Source organism: Neophocaena asiaeorientalis, unplaced genomic scaffold (genome assembly GCF_003031525.2).
Source record: "Neophocaena asiaeorientalis asiaeorientalis breed wild unplaced genomic scaffold, Neophocaena_asiaeorientalis_V1.1 scaffold86, whole genome shotgun sequence".
Taxonomy (NCBI): domain Eukaryota; kingdom Metazoa; phylum Chordata; class Mammalia; order Artiodactyla; family Phocoenidae; genus Neophocaena; species Neophocaena asiaeorientalis.
In genome coordinates this window covers 8,906,665-8,926,969 of record NW_020175039.1, presented here as the reverse complement: position 1 = coordinate 8,926,969, position 20,305 = coordinate 8,906,665, and the positions used below count along the sequence as shown (strand labels likewise).

Below are 20,305 nucleotides of genomic sequence, written 5' to 3'. Positions count from 1 at the left end.
TTTTTTTTTTAAGATGGTCTAAGGTGTCAGGCCAAACCCTGGGGGCAGAATCACTTCTAGACCTGCCTTAGGTCCTAGGAATGTAGTAACAGCCAGGGTGCTAGGGTCTGATAGAGTATCTATGGGTAGGTGCCTGAGTAAAGGAGGGATTTAGTACAGTAAAGTTTCAGAACCTAAGGTAATTCCTACTAGAAGAGGGAATAAAATGGTAAAATGATATGGAAGGAGAGACAACGTATCTCAACGAGGAGCATATGGCTCATTTTCACGTTATTCACACTTGGGACCAACCACTTGCACCTCATGGATTTTCTTCTTCCTCCTGGAGCGTGCTTGTCTAGTCCTCACTTCATACTCTTTCTATTCTTTTCCATTCAGTTGTCCAGCACTGAGTGTGCCTGTCTATTCCTCACTTCACTTTCTTTCTATTCTTTTCCATTCAATTGCCCAGCACTGGTAGGGCTTCCCTTGTCACCAATCATGACTGTTAGTTCTGAACAGAAAGTGATGCTTACAATGAAGTAGACTCCAATACATGACTGAAAGGGAATGAATTGGGTTTTTTCTCTATGGATGCTCAAATGAATCTTAACCCATAGTCATATAACTAAGCCACTGTCCTTGTCCCTACCATACCATAACAATTTGTTAATGAGTAAAAAGTTTAGCTGACCGATTGTTTGCATGATTTTTGTAGTGCCATACAAGGTATCTGACCGAATGTATCTCCATTTACCTACTCAAGCCCTATCAAATGTCAATAGTTTTGACACCGCGTAAATATAATCATAGACGTTAACCTAGATGGAACCTAAAAAGAATTTAAAAACCCCATAGTTTCCCCTCTACTATATTTAATAGAATCAAATGAAATGCCCCTATTCTATTTAGAGAATGCAAAATACAGAAAATCTTTCCACCTTGGAACATGTTGAAGCATTTGATCCAATAACTGAAGTTTAGCAGACTAATAAAGGACCTTACCATATCATTAGGCTTTTCCTTGGAAAGGAAGTACACCACCGACAGGGAAACAATGGAATTGATGCCAAGAAAAAGGTTGATGCAGACATAAGTGATGAAAGCCACTCCTGTTTCATGGAAGAGCCCAGCCAGCAGGTACATCCAAGAAAATGTGGCATACCTTTATGTTAATAACACTAAGAATTAAAATCATGCTGTAATTATTCTTTTACTAAATAAATAACTTTGATAGTGTTCCAAAGTGAAAATAAACATTAGAGATCAGTTGTCAAGCCTTGTAGTTAGATCTCTCTTTTATCCCTCTTTTTAACAACAGCCAAAAAAAAAAAAAAAAGTGAAGCACGCTTTTTAAATGACAGTAAAGGTCTTTTAAGGAATCTTGAGTAGTCATTACAATTACAAATTAAGTTTTCCTAGAGATGGTGTTACCTCACCCAGGCAAGACATTTTTTTTTGGCTCAGAAATGTGAGTTTAATAGATATATCTTATAATTTAAAGTTGAGAAAATAACGACATTGTCAGCTAGCTAAGCAGAGAGAGTATGCTTAGAAGCTGCATGTCCTGTTTTGAGCAAGTACTTGAGCGACCTTTGGGGTAATGAAGTACAACTAGAGACAGAGAGATCCTTCATCAGCTGCAATTGCTAACTAAATGGATACTACCCATTCATTCAGAAAGAACTGGTATGACAAGTATTGGTTATATCAAACTGTATTACCTGTATTAATTACCTTAATTCAGAAACAATATTATGTGTGTTCCTAGGCATCGATAAAAATAAATATACATGAATATATTTACTTTTTAATGCCTTATATATTTATATATACTCACAACTTGTTAATACATAAATTCATACATGTATACACATTTTTCTGATCATTCTAAGGCCTCCATTTTTACGTAAATTAAATTACATATGTAAATTGTTAAGTGTGACAGCACCCAGTAAGTGCTCATTAATGATAGGTATTCTATTAACAAAAACAACATTAATTTTCACAAGTATTACACTTTACAAACTATGGACTAGCAGGTGTAATGTATTGTTAATCATTACTCATGGCTAATGAAACCCCAAGACAATTGTAAATTAGCTAATGAGATTTAGGTCCTGTTTGTATCTAGGAGCATTTAATTCTGTTAATTCTTTCACTGCAGCTTACCCAAACAACAGAAGTAGGAGAGATACAGCGCTTAGGTTGTTTTCACTGTAGAAGGCAGGTAACTTGAAAATTGCAATGACACCAACTGAAAATGCTACAGGCACCAAATAGAAGGCCTACGGGAATATGTAAAACTATGTTTAATACATGGCAAATATTTTTAAAAAAAATCAATAGCCCATCTAGTTTAAAACTGTAACAAACTGAACTAGAAACACTTGAAGAAATGAAGTTTTATCTATGCTCTTGTTGCTTGTAACATTCAGTTCATTTTACATTGATTTCACTCTAGAATTTGTCTCCTGCAATAGGAGGTCAAGCCAGTCTCCATCTTTATACAGATTCTCAGAGTCCCTGGTGCTCCTCCCTCCAGGCTTTGAGACTTGGGATCATTTGGTGACAAAGGTTCAGTGAGAAAGATAAGACAGCCAGGTATCTTTGTATTCTATTCAACCCTCCAAGTATTGACTTTATTTTGAGTGCTGGAACTCTCTCAGATGGTTGATTTCTAAGGCTTGGTTATCAGTGTGAGCCACTCTGTGCAAAACAGCAGCGCAGTGGGTACCACACATTCTTGGAATCACAAGGATATGAACAAAGGATTCAGTGTTTCATCGGCAAGCAGACAGAGTAAATGCTGAGGATTTGCAGCAAGATGTACACAATGAAAGAGATGGGAATTTAATTAGGGAGGAACATCTCCTAAAATTGGAATGAGAACCAGAATCTAAGTAGTAAGTAGCCCTTCACAGAAGGGTGTACTTTAAGCTTTCTTGACATATTAAAGCTCCTATTAAGTCCAGAGGAATCATGACCATTTTTTTTTAGATTTGACTTCTACAACAATCGCATTTCAGACCTCACTGGATACATTAACCAAATGGATAGGCAGTTAATTACTCTCCAACCCTGCAAGCCAATGACAATTTCACCATAATCTCCAGGCAAATACATACCCATCCTGGGCTTTTGGCCATACTGACACATTTGGAGTCAAGAAAAACCATCTGAATTTGGAACCATTTTAGGCAAATAAGAGAGTTATCAATTAAATTCACCCTTTATTTTCCCTACTAATCTCTAATGTGTTATTCAGCAGAGGCTACTACTTCGAATTTTTCACTATTAGTTGATGAAAGTTTTATAAGCTTGCTTATGTGGTACCACTGGGCAAGGCTATTCTGCTCCTAAGCTTCCATTTCTCCACAGTAGTGGTTCTCAAACTTTGATGTGCTTAAAATAACTTGGGGGAGCGGTTGTTAAAAATGCATATTCTCCATGCTCCACTCCCAAGATAGGAACCTCTTAAGTCTGGAGTGAGGACCAGCAACCTGGATTCTAACAAATGTCCTGGGGAATCTGATAGAGAAGGTCCTCAGACCACAGAGATAAGGGCAAGGCAGGTGGATTTGTCTTTCTTCCGACTGCTGGACGAATATAAGCCTGATGCAATTCTTTTCTTAATTTATTGTCTTTGTGGCAATAATCTGAACAAACCAGGGCAAATAAATCTCAAATATAAAACTGTCTTCTACCCAAATCGGTCCTGTCTTTCTTGCAAAGACACAAGTTACTCACCATGTCATAAATGAAGTTTGTTACCCAGTAGCATGTGACACCAATGCCTGAAATGTGCTGCAGCTGCTTGGCTTTGTTCTGATGCTCCCGTACAACATAGGTGACAAAGCTGGCAGTGGTGACAGAGTAGCCCAGCAGGATGGAGAGTGCCACTAAAATATCGATTAAGCTGCTCATTCTACATTGAGCGATAGGGAGAGGAGAGCACACATAAGTTTTGGGAACTCTTTTCTTTTCAGAAAGATTCATGGCTAAAGCCATCAACAAAACAGTGCAAGAGTTGGCTGTGACACAAATAAGTCTTCTTGCAAGGCAGCCAGATAATATCTTCTACATGACTTGGCTGTGACCCTGGGATAAATGTAGCTTGAGTGCATCTGAATTGACTAGGGATATTAGATGGAAAAACCTCAGTCAACAAGGGCTACAGGGTGTATGCAAGAGCTATAGTTCTTGAGCATAGAAATCGTACTTAAATGCTATGCAGGGAAGTTGAAATGATGAAACACTTATGCACTTGACTTACAACAGCAGGAGATTCTGTGAATCTACAGTCAACAAGCTCTACTTGGCAACCTCACTCTACACACTTTCAGAAACCTCCTTTTATCCGTGAGTGACTTATATTACCAGCTCTTCTAGATTGACATTCATTCAGATACAACTGTGATTTCCAATTATAGCACTTTATACAAAGGCTCAATAAGCCAAGGCGAAAAGAGTCATGCCATATATGTCTGCTTACGTGGCTTGTTCTTGGTCTTGCACTCCTGGATAAGGATGGCTATACAAGACGATACCTTAAAGAAGAAATGGTTCTTTTCATTAGTAGGTATTCAGTTAATCGGGAATACCAATTTTTATGCACAGTACTATGTATAAAATAGACAACTAATAAGAACCTGCTGTACAGCACGGGGAACTCTACTCAATACTCTGTAATGGCCTATATGGGAAAAGAATCTAAAAAAAAAATGAGAGAGTGGATATATGTATATGTATAACTGATTCACTGTGCTGTACCACTGAAACTAACACAACAAAATCAACTATATTCCAATAAAAATTTTAGGGGGCTTCCTTGGTGGCGCAGTGGTCGAGAATCTGCCTGCCAATGCAGGGGACACGGGTTCGAGCCCTGGTCTGGGAAGATCCCACATGCCGCGGAGCAACTGGGCCCGTGAGCCACAACTACTGAGCCTGCGCGTCTGTAGCCTGTCCTCTGCAACAAGAGAGGCTGCGACAGTGAGAGGCCCGTGCACCGTGATGAAGAGTGGCCCCTGGTCACCGCAACTAGAGAAAGCCCTTGCACAGAAACGAAGACCCAACACAGCCAAAAATAAATAAATAAATTTATTAAAAAAAATTTTTTTTAAAAAGTACCAATTTTTATTTATTTATTTATTTTTAAACATCTTTATTGGAGTATAATTGCTTTACAATGGTGTGTTAGCTTCTGCTGTATAACAAAGTGAGTCAGCTATACATATACATATATCTCCATATCTCCTCCCTCTTGCGTCTCCCTCCCACCCCTCTAGGTGGTCACAAAGCACCGAGCTAATCTCCCTGTGCTGTGTGGCTGCTTCCCACTTAAAGAATTTTACTTTGGGGATACTCTTTTAAAGGAAAATGATGCCCCCACCCCCTGCCAGTCTCATCAATGCCATACAATTGATGGTACTCACACACACACAAAAAGCCCAAAACAGTTTTTCACACTGTGCATGGAATTTTGGGGGAAGGGGCAAGAATTTACACTTCTTATATAGCATGTTTCCCCTCTACTACATTTAAGTCATTGTTTTCCAGTTACTTCTCTCCATCTGGTAATATGGATGTTTGTATTCAGTAGCACTTTAGAAATGCATGACATTTAAAGAAGCACCTCAAAGGGAGACCAATTATATGAGGATCTCCTGAAGAACAGACATTTTTCACCCCCATCCGTCTTCATTGTGCTATTGGCTGTCGTAGGGAAATACTGTAGCCTGAGAGGATCCCTTCTCCTCCTTTACTGCTTCTGAGATGCCTATTGTTCTAGAACTCAACCAAGAGTAGAGCTTGGGAACTTCAGCCACTCTGGAGGGATTTTCATTGAGACATAAAGATCCAAAATGAATCAGAGAAACTAGCTGGCTCCAGAAAAGTAGTCACTTAATTCCAATGCAGTCCTAAATTATCTGTATCTCCAAGGGTTGGTTATACTTTCTGAGTATAAGTGTAAGCAAGGTTCTTTCCTCCCTTTCCTTACAGGACGCTGGTTAGCCAGACTCAAAATGGGCTGACAAGTTTCACAAAGGGCCACAGTGTGAAGGCAAAGCCTATACTGTCTGAGTAACTTTGGAAAAGAACTAGGAGTGAGGATATCCCTTAAGTACTTTTTCCTATAAAGTCATAAGCTGAACAAGAACTTTCTCACTACTGCTCACATAGTATATGTTCATTATATTAGGATATTAAGGCCCTTTGATAGCACCCAAGTATTATAGATGATTCTAAAGTTATATTACTTCCATTAACTTAAATTTATAACTTTTATCAAGTAGAGTGTGACATATTTCGAGGTTGAAATCTGCAATTGTTATTTATTGAAGAAAAAATATAATATATAGTTAAATCAAAACAAAGAAACTACCAGCAATAATAATCAATTTGACTGATAATTTTAATCACATCATTGAGGGAATGCACTTCTCTTATCTTTTGTGTAAATTAATGGGCTCTCTTTTTACTGAGATTCAATTTTCTTTGGGCCCTCCTTAAACCTTGTTGCTGGATTATAACATAGGCAAGGAGAAAACATTTCTCTTAGTCCTGATCTGTATTTCAGAATCAAGAAATACTCTATTTCACCAGAGGAATCTTTACAAATACATTTACTCCAATATGAAAAATGCTGCTAAACCAATTTTTTTTTTTTACAGATCTTTAGCGGAAACATCAAGTACATATATTAGGGTTTGGAATCTGTATCACAATCTTTTTTGTGGGTTCTACAGCATCCAGCGTAATGTCTTAAGTACAGCGATTAGTCAATGAATGCTTATTGACTCGAATAAAATCTTACAATTTCAATTATTTCCCCCATATACAATACACATTAAAAAGAACACATTTTCTGTTATTTCTACATGTGTAAACCTAAAATGAGTAACTTCCCATTGACCACTGCTAGTAATGTAATAAGAATAAACATTAGGGTGGAGGGAACAATGTGTCAATATTTTTGGAAAAGAGCCTGGTTGTGTAGCATTTGTTAGTGAACACAAGTAAATCTGTATTCTAGGGGAAGAAAGAACTTTCATGTTAAATTAACCACTAGAGGGAACCACATGAATATAACAGATACTGACATTGCAAAGGAAAGCTAATTAAAAGATTTTTATTAGCATGTTAAAATTCAAAGAGAATCAATTTTACAGCTAAAGCAAAATCTCAATTCATGTAGAATGCAACAAAGGTGCCTTAAAACAGGTAGTGTAGTAGGGAGAGGTGGCAGGAGAATAACTGAGCTGATTTTTAAAGACAACATTATCATGGCAGATCCCATACATGCATTACAAAACAATAAAAGCATTTTAATGTGACATGGATTTCTTTTCTGAAAGAAAACAAACTCCTTCCAGAGAAGGTGGAAAGCTATCACTTTCATAATAAGCCTGTATGAGAAAAGTTAATAAAAAACAGAAGGCACACTGCTACTAATCTCTATATAACTCAAGCTAAGCCTTATTTTTAAATTAAAAACATTTCCTTTTAGGGTCAATATGAAGCTTATGTTCCAGAATTCTTAATTCTTTAGACTATGTAACTTAAAAATACACTTGTAGGGGCCACAACAAGCCTGCTGGGATCCAGAGTGATTCAGACTGCTTTCATCTTGGTAAAGAACACTAATAATAAATGAAACCTCAATATAGGTTTCAAAAGCTGATCCTTCAAAAGTGGCATTGTCTCTTTTTCTTACCTACATACCTTTGCAACATTTCCTTCTAGTCATTTCTGTGGTTCTTATACTTTCATTATCTGTCATGGCAACAAATGTCCTTTGCTCTCAATAAGACATCCTACTGAAAGTCAAGTGTTCAGTAGTGTTTCAAACCAGGCTACGCCAGACCCACCTGGCTTTAGTCATCATTTAACTTAATTTACCACTTTTGACTCCACACTTTATTGATGCTCTAGGTCTAAGGACTATCTATCAATCTTGTTATTTTCTTCAGGGCTCCTGCTGCTAGGAAAATGCGAAAGCAGTTGGGGAAAAATATTGTTTTCTCTTAAACGAAGACTGAAAGAGTCTGTTCCTAGAATAAGTATGTGTCTCTACAGTTTACTTCTACAATCACCAGAACGTGCAGCACATGCTATTATGCCCAACAGTAGGGAAATGCAACAAAAGTAGACAACGGCATTTCTTTGTTTTTAATAGTCTGTTAACCTATTTATTAGGGTAGAAACTGTTGGCCAGCAGATACTTTACTCTATTTTCTCCATCTTTATTATTATTATTTTGGGGGATCAGTATGGGAAAATAATTTAAGCAAGGCTTAAGAAGATGGAATGGTCTGATGAAGAGTAATTGAATTAGAAAACAAATAAGTCTCTTTCAGATTCCAAACCCTTTTTAAAAACTATGTGGAAGCTTCTTGGGAAACCCCACTAAAGTAGACCTTGCTGAGTATAGAGAAGTATTAGGAAAATGAAGAGGCAGGAGCCAGGCACTTCTGATTCCCAGAGAAATAGCAGTAGGAAACAATAATACTCATCCTGAGAGGGAGCTAAGGATTAGCAATATTTTATACAAAGCAAGTGTCATTACGGTAAGTACTCAGTTAATGGTAGCACTTCTTTCCTGTTAGAACTTCTTAGCTTAAAAGTTTTGTTTGCACATTTAGATTTGTGTACAATATTTATTGACATTATTATTTTAATTTTTAGCCTATGTACAAGTAAATAGTTATAAAATATTTTCCTATGAGATATAACTACTAGGTGTGAGAGGAGAAATAAGTGGGAAGTCAGCATTATTATCCTGACTTGATAAATGAGGAAACTAAGTTAACCTGAAGTTAAGGGGATTATCCAGAATGTTCCATCTGGTGGTAGTTACTACTTCCAAACTCCTTTTAAAGATCTGTGATCTAAATACCATAAAATAGCTGCCACAGGGAGGAAATGGCATCTAGTGCACATTTTCATGTGGACAGTACCAAAAGTTGCCATACAAGAAACTTCTAAGTAAGTAACTTTACCATGTCGGGCAGCATCGTCTTTTGACATGTTAACTCGCAGGAGGAAATTATTCAAGCTGTTGAGGTACGCTGGAAGGGAGTGATAGCCTTCCGGATCATACCATACCTGTTAAGATTCCGAAAGAAGGCAAGATCAGTGTGGTGTTCAAATAAATCAGGCAGTCTTTACATCTTACAGCCTATATAATTTATATTTAAAATAAGGTCACCAATTTCCCAGTAACTTATTTCATCTGGGCAGATTATGAACCATCCACCAGTGCTGACCACAGAACTCTTAAGTTTCCAACCTAGAGATGGGCAGAGATTGGGAAAACATTTTTTTTTTTTCCCTGCATGAGAGCACCAAGTTACTAGCTATTCTAGCTAGACCTTCTCTAAAGTGAAAGCTTGAAATAAACAGAAGACTTCATTATTATCTTCATTTCTGTGACTGGACTGTAGTGATTCTGAAACTAGAACTAGGGCATTCTGTCTCTCAGTAATAATGATAATAATAATAATTAAAAAGCAACTGGCATATAGGCCAGGCTGTAGAAAGAAATTAAATACACATATAAGCATTGTACCCTTAGCAACATGATTGATAATCTTGAAATACCCCCACTAACTTTCTATTCCTAGTTGTAACCCACAAGAAAGTGAGTTAGTTCATCTGCTATGTCAAAAGCAGAGGGATTTAAAATACTGGTATACCTCAATTCAAGAAAGCCAGTTGGTAATTCAAAATTACAAATCTGATTTAGAGAGAAATTATTTAATACTAGAACTCCCTTACTCTATGTGTGGAGAGAGGGAGAAAAGGAACCAAGCGGGGCTGGGGGAGGGGGTGGACATTCAAGTCCCTAGCACTACTATTTAGTTTCTATATGACCTTATAAAACCCAGCTAAAATAGACTCAATAATATCTATCTCTTAGGGATGTTGTGAGGATGTGTAGGTAGTTTGTATAAAAGGTGATACTAGTTCTTGGTTTATAACAGTCACTAAATGAATATTATTTTCTTCACTTCCCCCAAGGTTGTATACATCTCTTACTACCAAATGAGAAATATGTGAAGAACAATTTAAAATTTAAAGACTACTTGTGATCATATGTGTAATCATATGTGTCTGATTCTGTGACTCTAGCTTGTTTCAAATTCAAAGCATAGGTACAATCTAGAAGAAAAAAAGTCAACAGGATTATTTATATCCACCAAATTCTAAGTTTCCATGTTCTTTGAAAAGCAAAGCTAAACACATACGACACATATACAAGGAAAAATGCATAAAACATTAATGTATAGTTTAACAAAAAATTATAAAGGGAGTATACCCATCACTCAGGTTGAGAAACGAAAATCGCCAGCATCCAGAACGTCTCCCTGACACTCTGTGTCCTTCCAAACCACAATGTGCTCTCTCTCTCCCCTAGACAATATGGTTGTTTTGCCTACTCTCAAAGTTTATGATACATGCAATTATAGTTGTGTATTCCTTTTTGTTTTTTCTTTTGCTTACTAATAATGTTTGGAAGAGTTAGTCTGCTTGTTGTATGGAAATGAGTTCATTCATTTCCATGGCTGAAAGTTCTGTTAAATGAGTATATAACAATTTGTTTATTTATTCTACTGTGTATGGACATTTGGGGTTGTTTTTTCGGCTAATATGAGAAATATTACCACGCACATTTTTGTATATGTATCCGGGTACTTATGTGTACACGTTTCCCTAGGATAAATACACAGGACTGGAACCACTGTAGTATGGAGTATGCATTATTCCAAAGTGCTTTTCAAATCTACTGACCCATGTCTTGTTTTTACCTCATGAAAATGCTTGAACATTTCAAGTTCACATTCTCATTTGTATGACGTCCCAAAAGAAAGATCACAATTTACCTTGGCAAGTGTTCTATTAGCAGGAACTGTTGTTATATCAAAACGAAGGTCTTTAGTCAAAGGCAGCCCAAAACTCCAGCCTCCATATCTATATAGAAAAATTGTTTTAATGGAGAAGATATTCATAAATAGATCTAAAATGTTTAACTAAGAGCTCATTTTTTTTTCTTTCCATCAGGAACACATTTACAGTATGAAATAAATACTGTCTGACAAATGTTTTACAGTTTTATCGATTTCTTTTATCATATTTTAGTCTAAAGCATACATTATAGCTAGAAGTTCACGGACTCTTAAAAATAAAAAGTGGATTAAAAAAATTCAAATAGTAATTTTAAGGATAGATTAGTTTAAATATCCACCAAATTAAGACTGGGTTAAATAAATAATGGTATAGTTACACTAAAATAATTTTCTTGTAAATGTTATCCTAAATGTGATGCTATACAGCTATATTTTTGACATGGAAAGAACACTATAGCACATTCTTCACTTAAGAAGTAGGTTTTGGAATGGTTTATTTATAATAAACCTCATTTTGTTGAAAATATTTACATGCATATTCATGTGTGCTTACCAACTTTCCCCCGCAGCTTTATTAAGACATAATTGACAAATAAAAAGTGTGTATACTTAAGGCATACGAATGCTTTGATATATGTACATCTTGTGAAATCATCCCCACCATCAAGCTAATTAACACAGCCAGTATCTCACATAGTTACCATTTTCTTGTACGTATGTGTTGAGAATTCTTCAGGTCTACCCTCTTAACAAATTTCAAGTAACAATACAGTATTCTTAACTATAGTCACATTGCTGGACTTAGACCTCCAGAACGTATTCACCTTGCATTACTGAAACTTTGTACCCCTTGACCAACATCTCCCCGTTTCGCCCTTCCCCCCAGACCCTAGAACCCACAATTCTACTCTCTGCTTCTATGAATCTGACTATTTTGGATTTCATATATAAGTGAAACCATGCCATGTTTGTCTATTATTTCACTTGGCATAGTGTCTTCCAGGTCCATCCATGTCATTGCAAATGTAAGCCTGCCACGCTTACCTCTGTGGCAAATGTTCAGGTGGCTTAGGAACATGCCTGTGGCTTTGCTATACAAAAAGACATTTTATTCACATGCAGATATCATACTCCAAGTTTTGAGATATTCATATTGGAACTAAGGACAACTGTCACCAAAAGCCACACCTTAAAATTCTGCAAGCTGGCACAATCTAGTCAACTCCACTTTCGCTTTGAGAAAAAAATATGTACACATTTAACAGTACATTTTTGAGGCCTAAGACAATGCTTTTCAATGTGCTCAAATAAATCTTAATTTAGAGTCATTAAATTAATTTACTTAAATTTTAATATGTAAGGCTGTTTAGATAAAACAGAATTTACCCATATAAATAATCAATAGAAACTTGCATTTATTGTCACAAATTCAAAAGACAGTTACTATTAAAATTAGAAAGCATGATATTCTAAATTAAACATGTTATAAACAGAGTATTTTTACCTTTTTTGCATAAACTTATTGGCAGTTGATATAAGATAGTTTTCCAAGTGGTGGTCAGTGAGGTTATAAATTAGTTGGGAAGAATAAGTTCTTCTATGAGGTGGAGAATAGTTAAATTTAGGACATTCCTGAAAAATAAGGTTAAAAAAGTTCTCTTTGGACAATGCTGTACAAATTAAATAGACAATGTCAAGGAGCTTCAGTCTTATGATCTGTCTATTAGTGCAACTGGTAGAGTGTGATAAGAGTGTCCTCTGCCTCTAAAGAGCTTTGAAAAGGAAGGCATCTTGCCTATGCCAAAAAATCAGAACAAACATTTATTAGTTAGTTATACATGTGTTTAGGACTTGCTTAAAGCCAAAAAAGAACACAAGTTAACTAATGTTCAATATTTCTTTCACTGTACTGACAAGCTTGATATGTTTGGAGAATAACATTAAACGTTAAGATGACTCAAAATTCCCTCAATAATTCACAGGGAAGAGAAAAATGTTTGCCCCAAATTGAAAAGATAACATTAACAGACATAAGTTCTCAGGGATGAACAGCAGTGGATAAAAAGTTTGTGTTATATTAGTTTTAAGGTACCAACCTAGGTGTCAGAACCCAATTTTTCCCATATCCAAATCCAATCTTCATATATATATGTCTTATATATATATGTATATATGTGTCACTTATACAAGTTGCAAAGACAGTACAGAGAGTCCCTGCATGCCTTTCACCCAGATTTCCCCACTGTTAGCATCTTACATTACCATCATACATTTGTCAAAATTAAGTGCCTTGGTACATTACTGTTAACCAATCTCAGAGCTTAGTTTAAACCACTTATTTATGTGTTCGTAGCTTTCTGCACTTCCTGACTACTAACTTTTCATTGAAGTGTCCCATGCTTCACTGTCATGAACTTTAGTATGGGAAAAGCCTAGCACTTTGCCAGTTTTTCCTTCCATCTTTCACATGGTGTTCCAGAGCCTGAGGTTAGCACCACATGTGTATCAAGAGCATAATGTTGCAGGTTGCTCTAAAAAATGAAGGCTGAATTTCACCTTGCATCAAGTTGTATCAACTTGAAGATCACATTCTATAATGCCACTGGTTTCATAAACAGAGATATCCTTATGTATGCAACTTAAGTTTTAGCTTTAACTTTTCATTGACTTATACATACAGAAAAGCACACATATTATAAGGATACTGCTTGATGAATTTTGACAAACTGAACACACCCTTGAACCAGCAACTGGAACAGAACAATGCTATTACCCCAGAAGCCCACTCATCACGCTTCCTTCCAATCTTACCACTCCCATAGTAACCAGCACAGAAGAGTTTTTCCCGTTTTTGTATTTTATATAAATGGAATTGTATCATATGTACTCTCTCGTATTTGGCTTTTTTCACTCATCATTTGTTTCTGAGAATATGATGTGTGCAGTGTAGATCATTCTCATCTTGCTGTATATAGAATTTCATTGTGGAAATAGATTACATTTGATTTATCTACTCTACTGTTGCTGGGAATTTGGGTGGCTATTACAAATGGTATTGCTATGAATATTCCAGTATATATCACTTGGTGAATTTATTCACATTTCTGATGGGTATATAACAGGAGTGGAATTGCTGAGTCCATAGGGTATGTATAACTTCAGCATTAGTAGACACTGTCAGTTCTTTTAAAAGCTGTTTACACAAATCTGGATTCCCATCAACGGAATATAAGGTTGAAAAAATTTTAATCTACTGGTTTTTTTTAATTAATAAAATTTATCTAGATTCCAATTTTAAATACTAAGTTAGTAGACTTTTACTGTGAACTAAAGAAAATACATGAAGGATTTCAGAAATTAGCTAGGTTAGGTAAGGGATTAGAAAATGCTTTGAGTACTGGGTAAGAATAATATTTACATGTGCAAGGATTTCAAAAAATGCTTGCTTGATCCCAGCTTTTATTGTTAGTAACCGTCTTATGTGAGACCACAAAAATAGGCTGCATTTACTGAAAACATCTTTATTTTAAAATACTGTACCAAGACAGTTTAGGACGTAATCATATGTCACTTTGAAGAAAATATTGCTAGATTCCTCCCCTATTGGGAGGTAAGTTGACAACATAGTGACTCTCAGAAACTAATAGTTACCTCTTTTCTCCAACAATCTTTAATTTCCCCAGTGAATTTGTTTTCCTTAAAGTTTATTGAATTGATAGGCCTATAAAACTAAGGTGTGTATTTATAGAATACAGACAGGGTGTTGGCTGGAGAATCTTTAATGTTTCTTTCAGGACATGGATTTTTCTTGCATCCTGGAGGTGCTGCTTGGAGACATACAGAGTTCTGTTCTGGACTTACACATTACTAACTTCCCAGATGACCACTATAGTAGCAGTCTCACCGTGTTTTCAAATATGACAGTTATGTGAAACACAGAGCTTTCTGGTTACAACTGAACTGAGACCAAAAACTCATTTTCTGTCAGTTTCCACAAAGACTGTCATAGAATTACCTACCTCGGGAAGTTTGTCCTGAGATGGATTTAAAACAGTGACCTGAAGTTCAGTGTTTTTCAGCTGCCCAGGTCGACATCGCTGAGCTACTAGCCTCCATACAATGAAATGATACCAACTCTTTGGTAATCTAGATAGATCTTTCAAGCTTTGATATTTATTCCTTTCTTTTTTCTACTTCAGTGAAAGCGAATTCCATCTTACCTGGATATTTTCTGAGCAGGAACAAACACCAAAATTAGTAATAGGCTCTCCACTGCTGTTCCATTTTCCCAGACTGTCTTTCTTTAAACACCTTCTGCAAGTAAAAATGATATTGAAGTGAGGTATGTGGACATTCGCATGTTTATGTATGAGCACGTAAGTGAGTATTTGGTATTAAATTCAGGTGTATAGTCCTAAGTTCAGTTTACTGATTTTTCATAACTTGAATATACATGGCACCACCATTTCCAAGTGATCTGACATTTTATGGGAGATTGAGGGAGAGCACTTCAAGATTAAACAGTGAAGAGACCAAAGCTCATTGAATTGTCTTCATGTGGCAGGATGGAACTTTTTGGACCCCTTTATTTTCTTTGCTCTTTTCATCCTCTCCTCTGAAGGGAAGGGGATACTTTAGCAAAATAATGCACAGATGTCAGGTTTCCATGTGTCATGTACTATCCTGGAAGTTTCAATAAGCAACACTATGTAGTGCAAAAGCATGGGGACTGAGCTCGGAAGATGTGGGTCTCAGCTTTAGCTACACAACCTACTTCCTAGATTTCTTTAGACAAGTATCTTAGTCCACATGAGCCTCAGTTTCTTCATCTTAAAAATGAGATTAATAATTCACAGGGTGGTTGTGACTGTTTAATGAAAATATGTACACAAACGAACCTTACAAGTTATAAAGCACCTCTTTATTATTACAGTATAGCATAACCATGGAATGAACTAAAGGAGATAGATAAAATCTGTTAAAGATAGAGTTCAATCAGGGTGCTGACCTCCTCCAGCCAAATCACACACACTCACTTAACCACACTCCCCCACATACATACACACACGCATACACATGCACACACACAACTGGAATGTTGAAAAACAAACAAACAAACAAGAACCACTTACGGATCACTGATATTCAAACACAGGTTGTCAATGCCAGGGAAGCTCCACATTGCTGAGACCAGTTCTTTTGTGCTTGGGTGAGAATTTCTGTAATATTAAAGGATAGAAACAATTCACGATTCCTCCACTAGTCTCCCATAGTAAACTCATGCTCATAAATAATTTGAAGAAATAAAATATGCTGTCTATAGGACTGTTTTCTTAAAAATCTAAGGAAGACTCAGACTCAGAAAAAAAAATGGTCACCAAAAAAATAAGCACATGTCCCTATTTGGCTGCCTTATTATTTGTCACATGCATTTAGTGATCACCTACTGTATATATAACATTTTATTATACAGAATTCTGACGCTGCTATTCAATATTCAATAAAAAGCTATTTGCTATATATTACAACAGATTGGGAAGCCATACCTAACCTGGCTTTCCTGATTAAAGTCTCATAATTAAAAATAAAGATGTACTATAACTTTATTTTTAGACAAACACAAAAATTCTTCAAACGTCGTTTGCTGGTGACAGAAGTATCACGCTGCAATAAATCAAACTGTGTATTCCTTTGGCAGGATCAGGTACTGTGGCTACTAAGTTCCTTAGCACTACATGGCATTCACAGGCACAACGTACCTCTGGAGGTATGTGGAAATGTTGTTTTAGTTAAAGGGAAGAAACTTACGCATAGAAGGCTGTCTGTTCAGAGGTACCGTAAAGAGATGGGGAGATCTGGATCTCCGGATAGCTGTTGCTGGAACTTCTTAGCGTACCGAAGCCCATGGCAGTGGTTACAAAGATGATGGGGAGAATAACCTGAGCTATGAAACCTTTCCAGTTCCTGCGGGTGTGGTGGAACCTCTGAATGAGTATAGCCATTACTTTCTTCAGTAACAGTCCAAAACCATCCAATCTCTCTCCTCTGGTCAGGATTTTGTCTGATTAAAAAAAAAAAAAAATTTAATATGGTTCTGGGAAATCCTGCTAAATCCAGAACTAAAGTAACTTCAGAACCTATAGATGAATGGTATAATGTGGCATGGTAGGAAAAGCTTATATTTTAAAGATTTGCATTTGAAGTTCAGCTCTTCATTGATCAGCTTTGGGCCTGAGCCTCTCCATCTCATACAGCTTCTGTAAAAGTGCTTTGAAAATTACTATACGCAAAATATTCTTTGTCATATACATGGTACTTTTACATGTCAAAGTAAGATATCTAGAATTTTATAAATGAATATTGTTCCCAACCTCTTAAAGTCTCAATGCAGAATCAGTATTATTACTAATTACTAATATTCAAGAGGTAGCTTCTATCAAAAGACTGAATTCAAATAAAATAAATAGAAACCAGAACAGCAGCCTAGTCTAACTCATTCCTATTGTGGGCAACTTAGTGATGGTAAGTGTAATTGGCTCTCATTGTAATGTGAGGTCCAATGAAGTCACCTTAAACATAGGAAAAGGAAAATGCTCTCCTCCAAAGTATAATTCTCATTCAAATACTTATTCATTACATTCCTTTTAGAAATCTAGACTGATTATATGGCATTTCAAAACTCTATTTTTACCACGTGAGTCACAAAAAAGAACTCATTGGAAAAAAATGTCTACCCTCTTTCCCCCCGAACCCACCCCACACTGCCCTGAAATGCTCTTCAGGTGCTGAGAAGACATCCGATGGCTTCTGAGAGTGAGAGCAGCTGTGGAGGCCATAAACTGTTGCTTCCTCAACAGTGCTCATACAAGTAATAATTTCAGCAGCCCCTCTAAAAATAGTTTCAAGTATAACATTCCCTCCGAAGGCCTGCCACCAAGCGCTCCTTTACATGTGATAAGATGACAGTATTTGTCAACTCTGTGGATATTTTTAATTCTCCATCACAAATTATGCAGCACAAAAATCATGATCTTCATTTAGCTGATAAGGAAAAATACAAAGCTGCTTAATTTAAAATGAATTCCAATTAAATAGAGTGAACAAGTTTAAATGCAAACTCATATCTCTGCAAAGGGGAACTGCAGAAGGAGCTGAATATTTTAAGTTAATTAGTATGCTTTTCTGCTTCTTGAGAAATTACATGTCGATGACTTACAGGTGTATCAAATGGAGCAAATGTGCTTTCTAAATGATAATGTCAATGAGGGGAACATTCTGACTGAAGAATAGTTTCAAATTATGAGACAAATACATAACATTTACTTCCTGAAGCAGATGACCACTCTCTAATCAAAGTCTTCCATTCCATAGTCTCGACAATTATATTCCCAAAAGATGATACCAGAGGAACCTAGCAGAGGACAAATGAGACTCCCAAGTTCCAGAATTACACAAACATGAGAGATTATCTTTTCTGAGTTTTAGAGCCAAGCAAATGTTTAATCAAAAGTTCTATTCCTAGAGATTTTTCCCAATTTAAGCAAACTGTTGAAATGACTACTCCATCGTTTATACATGCTTTTACTATATGCTTCCTTAAGTAAATAGTGTTTCCAAAGGCATAAATTAACTGTCAGAAAGATAATAAGACAGGATGAAAGTTATTTTCAAAAGAGCCCAATCCCTCAAGTCATGTCAAGAAACATGATTTTCCAAACATATCTTATGTGAAGAACTGTGGGGAAACCTATTATTATAGATTCTTAACCATCAAGTCCAACTTCACCAATTCAGAGACCCACTCCCAAAAGCATCTTCTCAGAGCCTGAATTTTCTCAGCATATGAATCACTCAGAGGTGGGGGAAGGAAGGTTAGACATGTTTTCCAATGAGGTCCCATAAAGAGGGATGACTCTTTTTTACAAAAAAACGTTTTTCGACTATGACCACCACTTGAACATGTGTAACAGCAATGAGTGAGCTACCTTACAAGGTAACTTGGCTCACTGTTGGACACCACCAATTACGAGAAGGATTTTAACTCGTTGAACACAACTCTGGGGTTGCAGTAAGTCACATCCTGAAAACGACTTCTGGTGGCTAGAAGAAAAACTAATCACCACCCTAACAAGGAAGTTCTTTCACATCCTTCAAAATGTTTATGAAACAGAGAATTCAATTTGGCTTAATAAATATTTTGTATATAAAAAAGAAAGCTTATATTTCTTTAGTATTTTTAAATTTAGAAAGAAAATTTAAAGTTGAATTAAAAAAAAAATCTGTCCTGCGATTTTTCTCCCTTAGGTCATTTATTGGAATTAAGTAAAATGTGCACATTAGATTTATTATACCATCTCTGTCTGTGAAATTGCTGCTGCTCACAGATAAATCATCATGAGTTGAGATGCCACTGGTACTGGAATTTCCAATTTTCTTTTGTGTTAAGTGCTCAAGACTCATATTATTATTTTTCTGTGACCCTTTAGTCAAGTTCAGAAAGACCTAGAAAGAGAAGCCAGAACACTTCATTAGTGTAAAACATGCATGTGTTTTCTAGTTTCTTTTTTTTTTTTTAACATCTTTATTGGAGTCTAATTCCTTTACAATGGTGTGTTAGTTTCTGCTTTATAACAAAGTGAATCAGTTATACATATACATATATCCCCATGTCTCTTCCCTCTTGCGTCTCCCTCCCACCATCTCTATCCCAACCCTCTAGGTGGTCACAAAGCACCGAGCTGATCTCCCTGTGTGCTATGTGGCTGCTTCCCACTAGCTATCTATTTTACATTTGGTAGTGTATATATATGTACATGCCACTCTCTCTTTGTCCCAGCTTACCCTTTCCCTCCCCCGTGTCGTCAAGTCCATTCTCTACGTCTGCGTCTTTATTCCTGTCCTGTCCCTAGGTTCTTCATGACCATTTATTTTTTTTCTTTTAAGATTCCATATATATGTGTTAGCATACGGTATTTGTTTTTCTCTTTCTGACTTACTTCACTCTGTATGACAGACTCTAGGTCCATCCACCTCACTACAAATAACTCAATTTTGTTTCTTCTTATGGCTGAGTAATATTCCATTGTATGTATGTGCCACATCTTCTTTACTCATTCATCTGTTGATGGACATTTAGGTTGCTTCCATGTCCTGCCTATTGTAAACAGAGCTGCAATGAACATTGCGGTACATGACTCTTTTTGAATTATGGTTTTCTCAGGGTATATGTCCAGTAGTGGGATTGCTGGGTCGTATGGTAGTTCTATTTTTAGTTTTTTAAGAAACCTCCATACTGTTCTCCATAGTGGCTGTATCAATTTACATTCCCACCAACAGTGCAAGAGGGTTCCCTTTTCTCTACATCCTCTCCAGCATTCACTGTTTGTAGATTTTTTTGATGGTGGCCTGTTTTC

The 20,305-nt window shown here is 36.4% G+C and overlaps 1 protein-coding gene across 1 annotated transcript in view; it reads right to left on the bottom strand.

Moving 5' to 3' along the window:
• ABCA12 (ATP binding cassette subfamily A member 12) overlaps positions 1–20,305 on the bottom strand; it is a 180,496-nt gene that overhangs the window by 17,061 nt on the left and 143,130 nt on the right. Inside the window, exons 34-44 of the mRNA XM_024763225.1 lie at positions 19,244–19,394; positions 16,701–16,953; positions 16,025–16,111; positions 15,113–15,206; positions 12,397–12,524; positions 10,869–10,956; positions 8,985–9,090; positions 4,475–4,529; positions 3,730–3,907; positions 2,152–2,267; positions 985–1,144 (exon numbers count right to left, since the gene is read on the bottom strand). Coding sequence (XP_024618993.1) covers positions 985–1,144; positions 2,152–2,267; positions 3,730–3,907; positions 4,475–4,529; positions 8,985–9,090; positions 10,869–10,956; positions 12,397–12,524; positions 15,113–15,206; positions 16,025–16,111; positions 16,701–16,953; positions 19,244–19,394 — 1,416 coding nt within the window. The remainder of the gene's footprint in view (positions 1–984; positions 1,145–2,151; positions 2,268–3,729; positions 3,908–4,474; positions 4,530–8,984; positions 9,091–10,868; positions 10,957–12,396; positions 12,525–15,112; positions 15,207–16,024; positions 16,112–16,700; positions 16,954–19,243; positions 19,395–20,305) is intronic.